The sequence below is a fragment of the Cetorhinus maximus genome, chromosome 33 (assembly GCF_964194155.1).
Source record: "Cetorhinus maximus chromosome 33, sCetMax3.hap1.1, whole genome shotgun sequence".
Taxonomy (NCBI): domain Eukaryota; kingdom Metazoa; phylum Chordata; class Chondrichthyes; order Lamniformes; family Cetorhinidae; genus Cetorhinus; species Cetorhinus maximus.
Window position 1 is genome coordinate 655,171 of NC_135911.1, and position 19,157 is coordinate 674,327.

The window sequence follows — 19,157 nt, forward strand, 5'->3', positions numbered from 1 at the left end:
TCATCAAGACGGAGAGTTAAGTAGTTGATTCTGAGACTAGGGTCCTGAATCTTAATAAAGGAAACTACGATGGTATGAGGCACGAGTTGGCTATGATGGATTGGGAAACGTTACTTAAAGGGATGACGGTGGATAGGCAATGGCAAACATTCAAAGAGCGCATGGGTGAACTGCAACAATTGTTTAATCCTGTCTAGTGCAAAAGTAAAACAGGAAAGGTGGCCAAACCATGGCTTACAAGGGAAATTAGAGATTGTATTAGATCCAAGGAAGAGGTATACAAACTGGCCAGAAAAAATAAAAGACCTGAGGATTGGGAGCAGTTTAGAATTCAACAAAGGAGGACCAAGGGATTGATTAAGAAGGGAAAATAGAGTATGAGAGTAAGATTGCGAAGAACATAAAAACTGACTGTAAAAGTTTCTATAGGTACGTGAAGAGAAAAAGATTGGTGAAGACAAATGTAGGCCCCTTACAGTCAGAAACAGGGGAATTTATAATGGGGAACAAAGAAAGGGCTGACCAACTAAATACATACTTTGGTTCTATCTTCACAAAGGAGGACACTAATAACATACCAGAAATGTTGGGGAACACAGGGTTTAGTGAGAGAGTGGAACTGAAAGAAATCAGTATTAGTAGGGAAATGGTGTTGGGGAAATTGATGGGATTGAAGGCCGATAAATCCCCGGGGCCTGATAATCTACATCCCAGAGTACTTAAGGAAGTGGCCCTAGAAATAGTGGATGCGTTGGTGGTCATCTCCTGAGATTAGACTCTGGAGCAGTTCCTACAGATTGGAGGGTAGCTAATATAACCCCACTCTTTAAAAAGGGAGGCAGAGAGAAAACAGGGAATTATAGACCAGTCAGCCTGACGTCGGTAGTTGGGAAAATTCTAGAGTCCTTTATAAAAGAATTAATAGCTGAGCACTTGGAAAACAGTGGCAGAATCGGACAGAGTCAGCATGGATTTACGAAAGGGAAATCATGCTTGAGAAATCTACTGGAATTTTTCGAGGATGTAACCAGTAGAGTTGATGAGGGGGAGCCAGTGGATGTGGTTTATTTGGACTTTCAGAAGGCTTTCGACAAAGTCCCACATAAGAGATTAGCATGTAAAATTAAAGCACATGGGATTGGGGGTCGTGTATTGAGATGGATAGAAAACTGGTTGGCAGACAGGAAACAGAGTAGGAATAAATGGGTCTTTTTTCCGAATGGCAGGCAGTGACTAGTGGGGTACCGCAGGGATCAGTGCTAGGACCCCAGTTATTCACAATATATATTAATGATTTAAGTGAGGGAACTAAATGTAATATCTCCAAATTTGCAGATGACACAAAGCTGGGTGGGAGGGTGAGCTGTGAGGAGGATGCAGAGATGCTTCAGTGTGATTTGGACAAGCTGAGTGAGTGGGCAAATGCATGGCAGATGCAGTATAATGTGGATAAATGTGAGGTTATCCACTTTGGTAGCAAAAACAGGAAGGCAGATTATTATCTGAATGGCTATAAATTGAGAGAGGGGAATGAGCAACGAGACCTGGGTGTCCTCGTACACCAGTCGCTGAAGGTAAGCATACAGGTGCAGCAGGGGGTAAAGAGGTAAATGGTTTGTTGGCCTTCATAGCCAGAGGATTCGAGTACAGGAACAGAGATGTCTTGCTGCAATTGTATAGGGCCTTGGTGAGACCACACCTGGAATATTGTGTGCAGTTTTGGTCTCCTTATCTGAGGAAGGATGTTCTTGCTATAGAGGGAGTGCAGCGAATGTTTACCTGACTGATTCCTGGGATGGCGGGACTGACATATGAGGAGAGATTGAGTCAGTTAGGATTATATTCACTGGAGATCAGAAGAATGAGGGGGGATCTCATAGAAACCTATAAAATTCTAACAGGACTAGACAGGGTAGATGCAGGAAGGAAGTTCCCGATGGTGGGGGAGTCCAGAACCAGGGTTCACAGTCTGAGGATACGGGGTAGACCATTTAGGACTGAGATGAGGAGAAATTTCTTCACCCAGAGAGTGGTGAGCCTGTGGAATTCATTACCACAGAAAGTAGTTGAGGCCAAAACATTGTATGTTTTCAAGAAGGAGTTAGATATAGCTCTTGGGGTGAAAGGGATCAAAGGGTACGGGGAGAAAGCGGGAGCAGGTTATTGAGTTGGATGATCAGCCATGATCATGATGAGTGGCGGAGCAGGCTGGAAGGGCCGAATGGCCTACTCCTGCTCCTAGTTTCTATGTTTCTATGTATTCAGGGTAAGGATTACTGTACAGATTCTCCGTATATTGAGGTTATAGATTAATGTACAGGGTCTCTGTATTCTAGGTAAGGATTAGTGTCGAGGGTCTCTGTGTAATCAGGGTGACGATTACTGTACAAAGTCTCTATATTCAGGGTAAGGATTACTGTACGGGTTCTCTGTGTATTCAGGGTAAGGGTTACTCTCCAGTGCCTCTGTGTATTCAGTGTGAGGATTACTGTACAGAGTGTCTGTGTATTCAGGGTAAGCATTAATGTACAGAGTCCCTGTTAATTAATAGTAAGGGCTATTGTACCGAGTCCCTCTAAATTCAGGATGAGAATGACTGTACAGAGTCTCTGTGTAATCAGGGTGACGATTACTGCATAGAGTCCCTGTGTATTCAGGGCAAGTATTGCTGTATCGAGCCTCTGTGTATTCATTGTAAGGATTACTGTGCAGAGTCTCTTTTTATACAGTGCAAAGGATTCGTGTACAGAGTCCCTGTGTATTCAGGTTGAGGAATACTGCACAGAGTATCTGTGTATTCAGATTAAGGATTACTGTAGACCATCTCTGTGTATTGACAGGGTGCATTACAGTACAGAGTCCCTGTATATTAAAGGAAAGGATTACTCTACAAAGTCTCTATGTATTCAGGCTGTGGATTACTGCACAGAATCCCTGTGTATTTAGGGTAAGGATTACTGTACAGAGCCTCTGTATATTGAGGATAAGGATTACTGTACAGAGTCTCTGTATATTCAGAGTGAGGATTACTATACAGGGTCTCTATATTCGGGTGAGGATTACTGTACAGGGTCTCTGTATATTCAGGATGAGGATTACTGTACAGGGTCTCTGTATATTCAGGGTGAGGATTACTGTACAGGGTCTCTGTATATTCAGGGTAAGGATTACTGTACAGGGTCTCTGTATATTCAGGGTGAGGATTACTGTACAGGGTCTCTGTATATTCAGGATGAGGATTACTGTACAGGGTCTCTGTATATTCAGGGTGAGGATCACTGTACAGGGTCTCTGTATATTCAGGGTAAGGATTACGGTACAGGGTCTCTGTATATTCAGGGTGAGGATCACTGTACAGGGTCTCTGTATATTCAGGATGAGGATTACTGTACAGGGTCTCTGTATATTCAGGGTAAGGATTACTGTACAGGGTCTCTGTATATTCAGGATGAGGATTACTGTACAGGGTCTCTGTATATTCAGGGTGAGGATCACTGTACAGGGTCTCTGTATATTCAGGATGAGGATTACTGTACAGGGTCTCTGTATATTCAGAGTGAGGATTACTGTACAGGGTCTCTATATTCAGGGTGAGGATTACTGTACAGGGTCTCTATATTCAGGGTGAGGATTATTGTACAGGGTCTCTGTATATTCAGGGTGAGGATTATTGTACAGTGTCTCTGTATATTCAGGGTGAGGATTACTGCACAGGGTCTCTGTATATTCAGGGTGTGGATTACTGTACAGGGTCTCTGTATATTCAGGATGAGGATTACTGTACAGGGTCTCTGTATATTCAGGGTGAGGATTACTGTACAGGGTCTCTGTATTCAGGGTGAGGATTACTGTACAGGGTCTCTGTATATTCAGGGTGAGGATTACTGTACAGGGTCTCTGTATTCAGGGTGAGGATTACTGTACAGGGTCTCTGTATATTCAGGGTGAGGATTGCTGTACAGGGTCTCTGTATATTCAGGGTGTGGATTACTGTACAGAGTCTCTGTATATTCAGGGTGAGGATTACTGTACAGGGTCACTGTATATTCAGGGTGAGGATTACTGTACAGGGCCTCTGTATATTCAGGGTGAGGATTACTGTACAGGGTCTCTATATTCAGGGTGAGGATTACTGTACAGGGTCTCTGTATATTCAGAGTGAGGATTACTGTACAGGGTCTCTGTATATTCAGGGTGAGGATTACTGTACAGGGTCTCTGTATATTCAGAGTAAGGATTACTGTACAGGGTCTCGGTATATTCAGGTTGCGGATTACTGTACAGGGTCTCTGTATATTCAGGGTGAGGATTACTGTACAGGGTCTCTGTATATTCAGGGTGAGGATTACTGTACAGGGTCTCTGTATATTCAGGTTGAGGATTACTGTACAGGGTCTCTGTATTCAGGGTGAGGATTACTGTACAGGGTCTCTGTATATTCAGGGTGAGGATTACTGTACAGGGTCTCCGTATATTCAGGGTGAGGATTACTGTACAGGGTCTCCGTATATTCAGGGTGAGGATTACTGTACAGGGTCTCTGTATATTCAGGGTGAGGATTACTGTACAGGGTCTCTGTATATTCAGGGTGAGGATTACTGTACAAGGTCTCTGTATATTCAGGGTGTGGATTACTGTACAGAGTCTCTGTATATTCAGGGTGAGGATTACTGTACAGGGTCACTGTATATTCAGGGTGAGGATTACTGTACAGGGTCTCCGTATATTCAGGGTGAGGATTACTGTACAGGGTCTCCGTATATTCAGGGTGAGGATTACTGTACAGGGTCTCTGTATATTCAGGGTGTGGTTTACTTTACAGAGTCTCTGTATATTCAGGGTGAGGATTACTGTACAGGGTCACTGTATATTCAGGGTGAGGATTACTGTACAGGGTCTCTGTATATTCAGAGTGAGGATTACTGTACAGGGTCTCTATATTCAGGGTGAGGATTACTGTACAGGGTCTCTGTATATTCAGAGTGAGGATTACTGTACAGGGTCTCTGTATATTCAGGGTGAGGATTACTGTGCAGGGTCTCTGTATATTCAGGGTGAGGATTACTGTACAGGGTCTCTGTATATTCAGGGTGAGGATTACTGTACAGGGTCTCTGTATATTCAGGGTGAGGATTACTGTACAAGGTCTCTGTATATTCAGGGTGTGGATTACTGTACAGAGTCTCTGTATATTCAGGGTGAGGATTACTGTACAGGGTCAATGTATATTCAGGGTGAGGATTACTGTACAGGGTCTCCGTATATTCAGGGTGAGGATTACTGTACAGGGTCTCCGTATATTCAGGGTGAGGATTACTGTACAGGGTCTCTGTATATTCAGGGTGTGGTTTACTTTACAGAGTCTCTGTATATTCAGGGTGAGGATTACAGGGTCACTGTATATTCAGGGTGAGGATTACTGTACAGGGTCTCTGTATATTCAGAGTGAGGATTACTGTACAGGGTCTCTATATTCAGGGTGAGGATTACTGTACAGGGTCTCTGTATATTCAGAGTGAGGATTACTGTACAGGGTCTCTGTATATTCAGGGTGAGGATTACTGTGCAGGGTCTCTGTATATTCAGGGTGAGGATTACTGTACAGGGTCTCTGTATATTCAGGGTGAGGATTACTATACAAGGTCTCTGTATATTCAGGGTGAGGATTACTGTACAGGGTCTCTGTATATTCAGGGTGAGGATTACTGTACAGGGTCTCTATATTCAGGGTGAGGATTACTGTACAGGGTCTCTGTATATTCAGGGTGAGGATTACTGTACAGGGTCTCCGTATATTTAGGGTGAGGATTACTGTACAGGGTCTCGGTATATTCAGAGTGAGGATTACTGTACAGAGTCACAGAATCACAGAATCTCACAGTGCAGAAGAGGCCCTTCGGCCCATCGAGTCTGCACCTGCACATGAGAAACACCTGACCTACCTACCTAATCCCATTTACCAGCACTTGGCCCATAGCCTTGAATGTTATGACGTGCCAAGTGCTCATCCAGGTACTTTTTAAAGGATGTGAGGCAACCCGCCTCCACCAGCCTCCCAGGCAGTGCATTCCAGACCATCACCACCCTCTGGGTAAAAAGGTTTTTCCCTCACATCCCCCCCTAAACCTCCTGCCCCTCACCTTGAACTTATGTCCCCTCGTGACTGACCCTTCAACTAAGGGGAACAGCTGCTCCCTATCCACCCTGTCTATGCCCCTCACAATCTTGTACACCTCGATCAGGTCGCCCCTCAGTCTTCTCTGCTCCAACGAAAACAACCCAAGTCTATCCAACCTCTCTTCATAACTTAAATGTTTCATCCCAGGCAACATCCTGGTGAATCTCCTCTGCACCCCCTCCAGTGCAATCACATCCTTCCTATAATGTGGCGACCAGAACTGCACACAGTACTCCAGCTGTGGCCTCACCAAGATTCTATACAACTCCAACATGACCTCCCTACTTTTGTAATCTATGCCTCGATTGATAAAGGCAAGTGTCCCATATGCCTTTTTCACCACCCCACTAACATGCCCCTCCGCCTTCAGAGATCTATGGACACACACGCCAAGGTCCCTTTGTTCCTCAGAACTTCCTAGTGTCCTGCCGTTCATTGAATACTTCCTTGTCAAATTACTCTTTCCAAAGTGTATCACCTCACACTTTTCAGGGTTAAATTCCATCTGCCACTCATCTGCCCATTTGACCATCCTGTCTATATCTTCCTGTAGCCCAAGACACTCAACCTCACTGTTAACCACCCGGCTAATCTTTATGTCATCCGCAAACTTACTAATCCTACCTCCCACATAGTCATCTATGTCGTTTATATATTTGACGAATAATAGGGGACCCAGCACAGATCCCTGTGGTACGCCACTGGACACTGGCTTCCAGTCACTAAAGCATCCTTCTGTCATCACCCTCTGCCTCCTACAACAAAGCCAATTTTGAATCCACCTTATCAAATTACCCTGTATCCCATGTGCATTTGCCTTCTTTATAAGTCTCCCATGTGGAACCTTGTCAAAGGCTTTGCTGAAATCCATATAAACTACATCAACTGCACGACCCTCATCTACACACCTGGTCACCTCCTCATGAAATTCAATCAAATTTGTTAGGCATGACCTCCTTCTGACAAAGCCATGCTGACTATCCCTGGTCAAACCTTGCCTCTCCAAGTGGAGATAGATTCTCTCCTTCAGAACTTTCTCCAATAGTTTCCTTACCACTGACATGAGACTCACTGGCCTGTGGTTCCCTGGCTTATCTCTACAACCCTTCTTAAATAGCGGAACCACATTCGCTGTTCTCCAGTCCTCTGGCACCTCCCCCGTGGCCAGAGAGGAATTAAAAATTTGGGTCAGAGCCCCTGTGATCTCCTCCCTTGCCTCCCTCAGCAGTCTGGGACACAAATCATCCAGACCTGGAGATTTGTCCACTTTTAAGCCTGCCAACACCTCCAATACCTTGTCACTCCCTATATCAATTTGCTTAAGAACCTCGCAGTCTCTCTCCCCGAGTTCGATACCTTCATCCTCATTCTCTTGGGTGAAGACGGATGTGAAGTATTCATTCAACACTCTACCGATGTCCTCTGGCTCCACACATAGATTGCCCCCTTGTTCCCTAATGGGCTCTACTCTTTCCCTGGTTATCCTCTTCCCATTGATATACTGATAGAATATCTTGGGATTTTCCCTACTTTTACCAGCCAGAGCTTTCTCATATCCCCTCTTTGCTCTCCTAATTGCTTTCTTAAGCTCCACCCTGCACTTTCTGTACTCCACTAATGCCTCTGCTGATTTGCTTCCCTTGTACCAGCTAAAAGCCTCTCTTTTCCCTCTCATCGTAACCTGAATATCTCTGGTCATCCATGGTTCTCTGGGCTTGTTACTCCTTCCTATCGCCCTAGAGGGAACATGTTGAGTCTGTACCCTCCCCATTTCCTTTTTGAACACCCCCACTGAACTCTGTAGATTTCCCCACAAGCAACTGTTCCCAGTCTACCTTGGCCAGATCCTGCCTTATTTTACTAAAATCCACTCTCCCCAAATCCAAAACATTTTTTAGAAACTTGTCTATTTCTTTGTCCATAACAAGCTTAAACTGTACCATGTTGTGGTCGCTATCACTAAAATGCTCACCCACCACCACCTCAGCCACCTGTCCGGCTTCATTCCCCAGAATTAGGTCCAGCACTGCGCCGTCCCTTGTTGGACCCTCTACATATTGACCTAAAAAGTTCTCCTGTACACATTTCAATAAATCCACTCCATCCAAGCCCTTAACACTATGTCTATCCCAATTAATGTTGGGAAAGTTGAAATCACCGAATATAATTACCCTATTGTTATTGTTTTTACACAACTCCACAAATTGTGCACATATTTGCTCCTCAATTTCCCGCTGACTACCTGGGGGTCTATAATAAACACCTAACAATGTGGCTGCCCCTTTTTTATTCCTAAGCTCTACCCACAAAGCTTCATTCAATGCCCCCTCCCAAGATATCATCTCTCCTTACTGCAGTAACTGACTCCTGAACTAACAATGTAATGCCTCCTCCTCTTTTACCCCCTCCCCTGTCTCGCCTGAAGATTCTATATCCCAGAATGTTGAGCTGCCAATCCTGCCCTTGCCTCAACCACGTCTCAGTGATGGCTACTATATATCAATTCCACATGTCAATCTTCACCCTTAACTCATCCGTTTTACCTGTAATACTCCTGGCATTAAAGTAGAGGCCATCCAGCCTTGCCTTACTCCCCTGAAGCTTATTGCAGCTGTACTCCCTCTGACTTGATTGTTTTACTGTATTCAGTGTGATGTTTACTGTACAGATTCTCTATGTACCCAGGGTAAGGATTACTGTGAACAGTCTCTGTGTATTTAGGCTTCTCTCTCTCTCTGTCTCTGCAGGATTTCCCTCTTTTACAGCTCAGTGAGATTGTGGATGAGCAGGCAAATATCATCGGCTTCTCCATGTTGAATCCCAGGCATCCGTTCTTCCTTGAATTTATCCGTAGCCTTAACATGTCCTGGCGGGAAAACTGTGATACTGCTCATTTCCCAGGAACTGCAGTAAGTTTCACATTGGGTCAAGGAATGGGTGAGTGTCAGAGAGAGATGGTCAGGGTATGGGTGAGTGTAGGTCAATGAGTGAGGGTCAGAGAGAGAGGGTCAGGGTGTGGGTGAGTGTAGGTCAATGAGTGAGGGTCAGAGAGAAAGGGTCAGGGTGTGGGTGAGTGTAGGTCAATGAGTGAGGGTCAGAGAGAGATGGTCAGGGTATGGGTGAGTGTAGGTCAATGAGTGAGAGTCAGAGAGAGAGGGTCAGGGTGTGGGTGAGTGTAGGTCAATGAGTGAGAGTCGGAGAGAGAGGGTCAGAGAGAGAGGGTCAGGGTATGGGTGAGTGTAGATCAATGAGTGAGAGTCAGAGAGAGCGGGTCAGGGTATGGGTGAGTGTAGGTCAATGAGTGAGAGTCAGAGAGAGAGGGACAGGGTATGGGTGAGTGTAGGTCAATGAGTGAGTGTCAGAGAGAGCGGGTCAGGGTATGGGTGAGTGTAGGTCAATGAGTGAGAGTCAGAGAGAGAGGGTCAGGGTATGGGTGAGTGTAGGTCAATGAGTGAGTGTCAGAGAGAGAGGGTCAGGGTATGGGTGAGTGTAGGTCAATGAGTGAGAGTCAGAGAGAGAGGGACAGGGTATGGGTGAGTGTAGGTCAATGAGTGAGTGTCAGAGAGAGCGGGTCAGGGTATGGGTGAGTGTAGGTCAATGAGTGAGAGTCAGAGAGAGAGGGTCAGGGTATGGGTGAGTGTAGGTCAATGAGTGAGTGTCAGAGAGAGAGGGTCAGGGTATGGGTGAGTGTAGGTCAATGAGTGATGGTCAGAGAGAGAGGGTCAGGGCATGGGTGAGTGTAGGTCAATGAGTGAGAGTCAGAAAGTGAGGGTTAGAGAGAGAAGGTCAGGGTATGGGTGAGTGTAGGTCAATGAGTGAGAGTCGGAAAGTGAGGGTCAGAGAGAGAGGGTCGGTGTATGGGTGAGTATAGGTCAATAAGTAAGAGTCGGAAAGTGAGGGTCAGAGAGAGAGGGTCAGGGAATGGGTGAGTGTAGGTTAATGAGTGAGAGTCGGAAAGTGAGGGTCAGAGAGAGAGGGTCAGGGAATGGGTGAGTGTAGGTCAATGAGTGAGAGTCAGAGAGAGAGGGTCAGGGAGAGAGGGTCAGGGTCTGGGTGAGTGTAGGTCAATGAGTGAGAGCCAGAAAGTGAGGGTCAAAGAGATAGGGTCAGGGTATGGGTAAGTATAGGTCAATGAGTGAGAGTCGGAGAGAGAGGGTCAGAGAGAGAGGGTCAGGGTATGGGTGAGTGTAGGTCAATGAGTGAGGTTCAGAGATAGAGGGTCAGGGTATGGGTGAGTGTAGGTCAATGAGTGACGGTCAGAGAGAGAGGGTCAGAGAGAGAGGGTCAGGGCATGGGTGAGTGTAGGTCAATGAGTGACGGTCAGAGAGAGAGGGTCAGAGAGAGAGGGTCAGGGCATGGGTGAGTGTAGGTCAATGAGTGAGAGTCAGAAAGTGAGTGTTAGAGAGAGATGGTCAGGGTCTGGGTAAGTATAGGTCAATGAGTGAGAGTCGGAAAGTGAGGGTCAGAGAGAGAGGGTCAGGGAATGGGTGAGTGTAGGTCAATGAGTGAGGGTCAGGGAGAGAGAGTCAGGGTCTGGGTAAGTGTAGGTCAATGAGTGAGAGCCAGAAAGTGAGGGTCAAAGAGATAGGGTCAGGGTATGGGTAAGTATAGGTCAATGAGTGAGAGTCGGAGAGAGAGGGTCAGAGAGAGAGGGTCAGGGTATGGGTGAGTGTAGGTCAATGAGTGAGGTTCAGAGATAGAGGGTCAGGGTATGGGTGAGTGTAGGTCAATGAGTGACGGTCAGAGAGAGAGGGTCAGAGAGAGAGGGTCAGGGCATGGGTGAGTGTAGGTCAATGAGTGACGGTCAGAGAGAGAGGGTCAGAGAGAGAGGGTCAGGGCATGGGTGAGTGTAGGTCAATGAGTGAGAGTCAGAAAGTGAGTGTTAGAGAGAGATGGTCAGGGTCTGGGTAAGTATAGGTCAATGAGTGAGAGTCGGAAAGTGAGGGTCAGAGAGAGAGGGTCAGGGAATGGGTGAGTGTAGGTCAATGAGTGAGGGTCAGGGAGAGAGAGTCAGGGTCTGGGTAAGTGTAGGTCAATGAGTGAGAGCCAGAAAGTGAGGGTCAGAGAGATAGGGTCAGGTTATGGGTGAGTGTCAGTCAATGAGTGAGAGTCAGAGAGAGAGGATCAGAGAGAGAGGGTCAGGGTGTGGGTGAGTGTAGGTCAATGAGTGAGGGTCAGAGAGAGAGGGTCAGAGAGAGAGGGTCAGGGGATGGGTGAGTGTAGGTCAATGAGTGAGATTCGGAAAGTGACGGTCAGAGAGAGAGCGTCAGAGGATGATGGTCAGAGTGTGAGTGAGTGAGGGCCAGAGAGTCATGGCCAGAGACCAAAGGTCAGAGTGTAAAGGTCAGATAATGAGGGCCCAAGAGTGAAGATCAGAGATTGAGGGTCAGAGAGTTAAGGTCAGTGAGTGAAAATCAGAGAATGAGGGTCAGAAAGTTAGGATCAGGGAGTGAAGGGTAGAGAGTGAGGGTCAGAGAGTGAAGATCAGAGAATGAGGGTCAGGGAGTGAAGGGTAGAGAGTGAGGGCCAGAGGGTGAACGCCAGGGGGTGAGGGTTAGAAGGTGAGGGCCAGGGGGTGAGGGTTAGGGGGTGAGGGTCAAAAAGTGAAGGTTGGGGTTTTTTTGGGTTTCTACTTTAAATACTATTTAGAGCTCTCTCTGGGTAACTTGTGGCCTGTTCTGGATTGGGAAGGTTTCCCACTCTTATGAGTGACTTCGATCTAACTCCTGTAGGTTACTTCAAAAACTCCTTTATTTTCACACCCATACATTCTAAGCTTCTAGGTAAGTATATCTCTCCCTTGTACAGACTATTCTATCTCCTCTTCTCAGTGTCTAACATGACTGCTGGTGACACTGTTAGATCATGATACACATCACTATCTCATTACCATAACTATTCAGCCATTATTCAACATCTGCCCCCAAGTATCATCTCAGCTTTTTTCATAACAACCTTAAACTATTTTCCTAGTCTATTTGCATTATATTTTGGAACTTCTGTAAACCTCCTGCATTATCAAGAGAGAAGACTTCAAGACATGGAGAATCACACACTCTTGCCTTCAGAGACCAACGCTATCTATAGAGACCAACACTGTCTATAGAGACCAGCACTGTCCACAGAGACCAACACTGTCCACAGAGACCAACACTGTCCACAGAGACCAACACTGTCTACAGAAACCAACACTGTCCACATGGACCAACACTGTCCATAGAGACCAACACTGTCTATAGAGACCAACACTGTCTACAGAGACCAACACTGTCCATAGAGACCAACACTGTCTATAGAGACCAACACTGTCTACAGAGACCAACACTGTCCATAGAGACCAACACTGTCTACAGAGACCAACACTGTCTACAGAGACCAACACTGTCCACAGAGACCAACACTGTCTACAGGGACCAACACTGTCCACAGAGAACAACACTGTCTACATAGACCAACACTGTCCACAGAGACCAATACCGTCCACAGAGACCAACACTGTCTACAGAGACCAACACTGTCTACAGAGACCAACACTGTCCACAGAGACCAACACTGTCCACAGAGACCAACACTGTCTACAGGGACCAACACTGTCCACAGAGACCAACACTGTCTACAGAGACCAACACTGTCCACAGAGACCAACACTGTCTACAGGGACCAACACTGTCCACAGAGAACAACACTGTCTACAGAGACCAACATGGATGGACTAGCACTCCTTCAGGAATCTTCTGTTCCCTTTCAGCACACTGGAGAAAGGCCTGAGGAAATGAAATATCTTCAACTCCAACAAAGAATTCCACCACTGCATCATTCACTGCTGCATTGTGGGCAAAAAAAGGGCATTCACTGTCTGAGACTTGACCGAATCTGGATGATGAGAAGCGAAATGACAAAACTCCTGAAGACTTTGTAGTTTGTGAAGAAACTATGGCTTTCCCAATTCACCCAGACGTTGGACGCATTTTTGTCCTCAACACAGCAGTGAATGATACAGCTGTGTACTTAGGGTACTACAGGCACTTTCTGTGGGTAGCGGTCACACCTCCAGCTTATTTCAGTGTGAGACTGTTTCACTCTAGTCAATGGGCTGACAGTGTCAGCACGAGGAGTTAAGACTACACCAGCTTCAACAGTGGAATGAATCTAGAGGGACTCTTCAGCCATAGGGGCTCTATCGTTTTGGCCTCTGGCTCTGTGCCAAAGGAAGCTTTCTGATGAGATTGAAGTGTGGGCGTCAACTTACTTTCACCCAAACTAATGGGCTCCAGCTGCGCTGTAACAGATTGACCCAGTGTGGAATCAAGCTTTCTGTTCTCCCTGGACATCTCACTGTCAGCAACAGGCCCCACTGCATATATGAATGTACTAACCTGGTGCTTCTGCTCACTGTCTGCAATGGGCCCCACTGCATACAGGAACATACTAACCTGGTGCTTCTGCTCACTGTCAGCAATGGGCCCCACTGCATATATGAATGTACTAACCTGCTGCTTCTGCTCACTGTCTGCAACAGGCCCCACTGTGTACAGGAATGTACTAACCTGGTGTTTCTGCTCACTGTCTGCAATGGGCCCCACTGCATATATGAATGTACTAACCTGGTGCTTCTGCTCACTGTCTGCAACAGGCCCCACTGCATATATGAATGTACTAACCTGGTGCTTCTGCTCACTGTCTGCAACAGGCCCCACTGTGTAAAGGAATGTACTAACCTGGTGTTTCTGCTCACTGTCTGCAATGGGCCCCACTGCATATATGAACATACTAACCTGGTGCTTCTGCTCACTGTCAGCAATGGGTCCCACTGCATATATGAACATACTAACCTGGTGATTCTGCTCACTGTCTGCAATGGGCCCCACTGCATATATGAATGTACTAACCTGGTGCTTCTGCTCACTGTCTGCAACAGGCCCCACTGCATATATGAATGTACTAACCTGGTGCTTCTGCTCACTGTCTGCAACAGGCCCCACTGTGTAAAGGAATGTACTAACCTGGTGTTTCTGCTCACTGTCTGCAATGGGCCCCACTGCATATATGAACATACTAACCTGGTGCTTCTGCTCACTGTCAGCAATGGGTCCCACTGCATATATGAACATACTAACCTGGTGCTTCTGCTCACTGTCTGCAATAGGCCCCACTGCATACAGGAACATACTAACCTGGTGCTTCTGCTCACTGTCAGCAATAGGCCCCACTGCATATAGGAACGTGCTAACCTGGTGCTTCTGCTCACTGTCAGCAATGGGCCCCACTGCATATAGGAATGTACTAACCTGGTGCTTCTGCTCACTGTCTGCAATGGGCCCCACTGCATACAGGAACGTACTAACCTGGTGCTTCTGCTCACTGTCTGCAATAGGCCCCACTGCATACAGGAACATACTAACCTGGTGCTTCTGCTCACTGTCAGCAATAGGCCCCACTGCATATAGGAACGTGCTAACCTGGTGCTTCTGCTCACTGTCAGCAATGGGCCCCACTGCATATAGGAACGTAGTAACCTGGTGCTTCTGCTCACTGTCTGCAATGGGCCCCACTGCATACAGGAACGTACTAACCTGGTGCTTCTGCTCACTGTCTGCAACAGGCCCCACTGCATATAGGAACGTACTAACCTGGTGCTTCTACTGTCCAGCATGCAAACCTGAAGCTGCTCGACACATCTGTAATTGCTGTTTCCACAGCTGCCAGCATTGACCTTTCTGTGAGTCTCTGAGGTTTGCTAACCAGCGATAGATGATGCATCTCCTTGCTGGGTTCAGTGGGACCAATATACGAATTCCACTATTTGACAGCAAACACAGCTGTCTCCGCAGGCAAAAAAAAAACAACAGAGCCTCTGATTGCTTCGGCTGTAGATTCAAACAGCGTGACCATCTCTCGGACCTCACCCTCTGTCGGCTCACCCGTTGGTATGATGACCTCTTTCTCATAACCTTTTTATCAAGGAGAAGGCCTGTATAGGTCTAGGATCTCCTCCAGTGAATGATCACCATCGTCTCCAATGCCTCCCATTTCAGTGCCTTCTAACCCAGCCATGGGATGAACCAGAGGGAGCTACAATCTCCTCCTGGAGTCCCGTGGCTGGTGCTGCTGTAGTTAAGGATGACTTGCCGCTCAACGAATAACCCTCACCAGCGGCTGCTGCCATGTGTTCATCGCCTGAGCTCGGAGGTCCCTCCCTGAGGGATACCTGGCTGTCCTCCTGTGGGATCTCGTCGACTTTTTTCCCAGTTGTACACCTGCTTTCCCACTCAGTAAAGATTGTGCTTTGGTTGTGCCAGAGATAGAGGGGTGTCGGTTACCTCTCATCCCTTGTGGCTAAGGGTGACGGGTCATCTGACCTTTCACCTGACAGTCAGGCCTTGCTATTCAACTCTCAATGGCCGGATGTCTGCTTGCTTTGAGCCTTTGCAGCACTGTAACAACTTTTAAAGCCTTTAACTTCTGAAGTCAGGGACCAAAATTATGGTTCTTGACCCTTCATTTCTCCCAGGAAGCCTGTATTCTTATTGAGAGCCATTGAACCATACAAAAGTGACGGCACAGAAAGAGCCCATCGTGTCTGCGCTGGCTGAGAAAAGGAAAAAAAAAAACTAGCTGCCCATTTTTAATCCCACTTTCCAGTCCCTGGTCCGTATCCTGGCAGGTTCCAGGTCTTCAGCTCCAGATCCAGGTTCTGTTTAAATGAGTCGAGTGTTTCAGCCTCAACCACCAACTTAGGCAGCGAATTCCGGACACCCACCACCCTCTGGGGGAACAGGTTTCTCCTCGTGTCCCCTCTAATCCTTCCACCAATCCCCTTAAATCTGGAAATTGACCTCTCTGCTAGGAGAAACAGGTCTTTCCTATCCAGGCTCCTCATAATTTTGTACACCTCAATTAGGTCACCCCCTCAGCCTCCTCTGTTCCAAGGAAAACAACCCCAGCCTATACCGATCTCTCCTCATCGCTGCAATTTTCCAGACCTGGCAACATCCTTGTAAATCTCCTCCCCACTCTCTCCAGAGCAATGATGTCCTTCCTGTAATGTGGTGACCAGAACTGTACGCAGGATTCCAGCTGTGGCCTAACCAGCGTTTTGTACAGTCCCAGAATTACATCCCTGATTTTGTATTCAAACCTCACCCAGTTAAGGAAAACATTCCTTATGCTTTCTTTACCACCTTATCCACCTGTCCTGCCGCCTTCAGAGACCTGTGGACATGCGCTCCAAGGTCTCTCACTTCCGCCACCCCTCTCAACATCCTCCCGTTGACTGAGCACCCCCTAGCTTTGTTTGCCCTCCCCAAATGCATCACCCCACGCTTGCCCCGGATTGAATTTCTTCCGTATTCCCAGTTTCCTGGTTTGCCTGCTTTTCAGAGACGTTCTCTTGTTTTCCACCTTTTGGATGCGCGTTTGGATTTGCAGAACTGTTTGGAGTGTCCTGCCTTTCTGCATCGGAGACGCTCTGCTGGGCAACCTTGCTTCCTGTGCTGCTCTTGAGTTCCCACGACGCGGGCACTTTGGAATGGCTTCTGCTGGGTTCCCCGCTCGTTCGCACATCTTTAGGCGGGGCTTTTGAGTGGGCGGGGATTCAACCTTTGGAGTTCCCTGAAGCCGTGGGATTTCCATCGATGCCTGGGGAAGTATGGACACTAATCTTTCGAGTTGGTATTTAATTATGAGACGACTATTATAAAAAGTGTCCGAGGTACTTCAGTCAGAGAGGACAGCAGTTATACTAAACCTTCCGAGGTCACTGAATTAGCCACCCCGGGAATATTGGGATAAGCTGGGATTGATCCCCCCGCCCCCCGACAGCAGAGAAGGTGAAGGAGAGATTTAACCGAGATTTTCAAAACCAGCGAGAGCTTTGTTGGAGTTAGAAAAAACAGGAAGGAGCTGTTTGCGGTGGTCGGAGGGCCGTGAGGAGGAGATGAGGGGAAATGTGTTCCTGCAGCAAGCTGTTGTGACCTGGAATGCGGACAACGGGAGGAGATTCAACAGGAACTTTCTAAAAGGAAATGGGATCAATTGGTGAAGGGGGAGTTTACGGGCTATGGGGGAAAGAGCAGCTGGGAGTGACATACCTCGGCTAACTCTTTCACAGAGCCAGCAAGGCAATGATGGGCTGAATGGCCTCCACTGGTGAAGTAAAATTCAATGATGCTGCGATTCTGTCTCTATGTCTGTCTGTCTGTCTGAATCTCTCTGTCTGCCTCTCTTTCTCTCTATTTGTCAGTCTGTCTCTCTCTTTCTGTCTTTCTTTCTCTCCCTCTGTCTGTATATTTCTGTCTCTGTCTCCCTCTCTATGACTCTCTCTTTCTCTCTGTCCGTCCATCTCTGTCTGTCTTTCTGTCTTGTCTCCCTCTCTATGTCTCTCTCTGTCCGTCTGTCTGTCTATCTTTCTGTCTCTTCTCTGCCTGTCTCTCTCTGTCTCCATCTCTCTCTGTTTCTCTCTCTCTGCCTCTCCCTGTTTCTCTCTCTCTGCCTCTCTCTGTTTCTCTCTCTCTGCCTCTCCCTGTTTCTCTCTCTCTGCCTCTCCCTGTTTCTCTCTCTCTGCCTCTCCCTGTTTCTCTCTCTCTGCCTCTCCCTGTTTCTCTCTCTCTGCCTCTCTCTGTTTCTCTCTCTCTGCCTCTCCCTGTTTCTCTCTCTCTGCCTCTCCCTGTTTCTCTCTCTCTGCCTCTCCCTGTTTCTCTCTCTCTGCCTCTCCCTGTTTCTCTCTCTCTGCCTCTCCCTGTTTCTCTCTCTCTGCCTCTCTCTGTTTCTCTCTCTGCCTCTCTCTGTTTCTCTCTCTCTGCCTCTCTCTGTTTCTCTCTCTCTGCCTCTCTCTGTTTCTCTCTCTGCCTCTCTCTGTTTCTCTCTCTCTGCCTCTCTCTGCCTCTCTCTGTTTCTCTCTCTCTGCCTCTCTCTGCCTCTCTCTGTCTCTCTCTCTCTTTCTCTCTGTAGTAATTGTAAGTTGAACCATTTCTTCCTGTAATGGGGATCATGTGACTGTAGAGACGAATCAGCCCTAAGTGCGGGGAATCTTAGGGATGGAACTTTCTAGCCTGGGTCTGGGAACAAGCATGTAGCCTCAATGACAGAAAATGCTGGGAAAACTCAGCAGGTCTGACAGCATCTGTGGAGAGAGAAACAGTGTTAACCTTTTGGGTCCATATGATCCTTCTTCCGAGCTAAAGAGAAGTAGGAATGTGATGAAATTTATACTGTTTAAGTGGGGTGGAGTAGGTGGAGATGGATAGAAGGCCAGCGATAGATGTCAGGAACTAGAGGACAAAGGGAGTGTTGGTGGTGGTGATAAGGACTAAAGGAGGTGCTGATGGTGGCAAAGGTACGAAAGCAGAAGGTGGAAATAGCAGGACAAGGGTAAACACTCTGGAAAGAACAACATGAACCAGTGGCCCTTGTAGGGGTGGGGTGGGGGGAGGGGGCAGTAGTGGGGAGAAAAGGGTGGAAAATGGGATAAGGGGGATTAAAAAGGGGATAAAGCAATGAATAAATGAATAAAAATAAGTGGATAAAAATAAAAATGAATTTTTAAAAAAGTGGATCAAGACCATAGAGGAGAGAGTTCTTGGTCTGATGTTGTTGAATTCAATATTCAGTCCGGAAGGCTGTAAAGTGCCTGGTCGGAAGATGAGGTGCTGTTCCTTCAGTTTGCGTTGAGCTTCACTGGAACAATGCAGCAGGCCAAGGACGGACATGTGGGCAAGAGAACAGGGTGGAGTGTTAAAATGACAAGCGACAGGGAGGTCTGGGTAATGCTTGCGGACAGACCGCAGGTGTTCTGCAAAGCGGTCACCCAGTCTGCGTTTGGTCTCTCCAATGTAGAGGAAACCGCATTGGGAGCAACGAATGCAGTAGACTAAGTTAGGGGAAATGCAAGTGAAATGCTGCTTCACTTGAAAGGAGCGTTTGGGCCCTTGGACAGTGAGGAGAGGGGAAGTGAAGGGGCAGGTGTTGCATCTTCTGCGGT

The 19,157-nt window shown here is 47.2% G+C and overlaps 1 protein-coding gene across 1 annotated transcript in view; it reads left to right on the plus strand.

The window, feature by feature from the left end:
* The window catches only part of LOC144671543 (glutamate receptor ionotropic, kainate 5-like), a 484,710-nt gene that overhangs the window by 262,054 nt on the left and 203,499 nt on the right, over nt 1–19,157 (plus strand). The window contains exon 8 of the mRNA XM_078533496.1: nt 8,926–9,087. Coding sequence (XP_078389622.1) covers nt 8,926–9,087 — 162 coding nt within the window. The remainder of the gene's footprint in view (nt 1–8,925; nt 9,088–19,157) is intronic.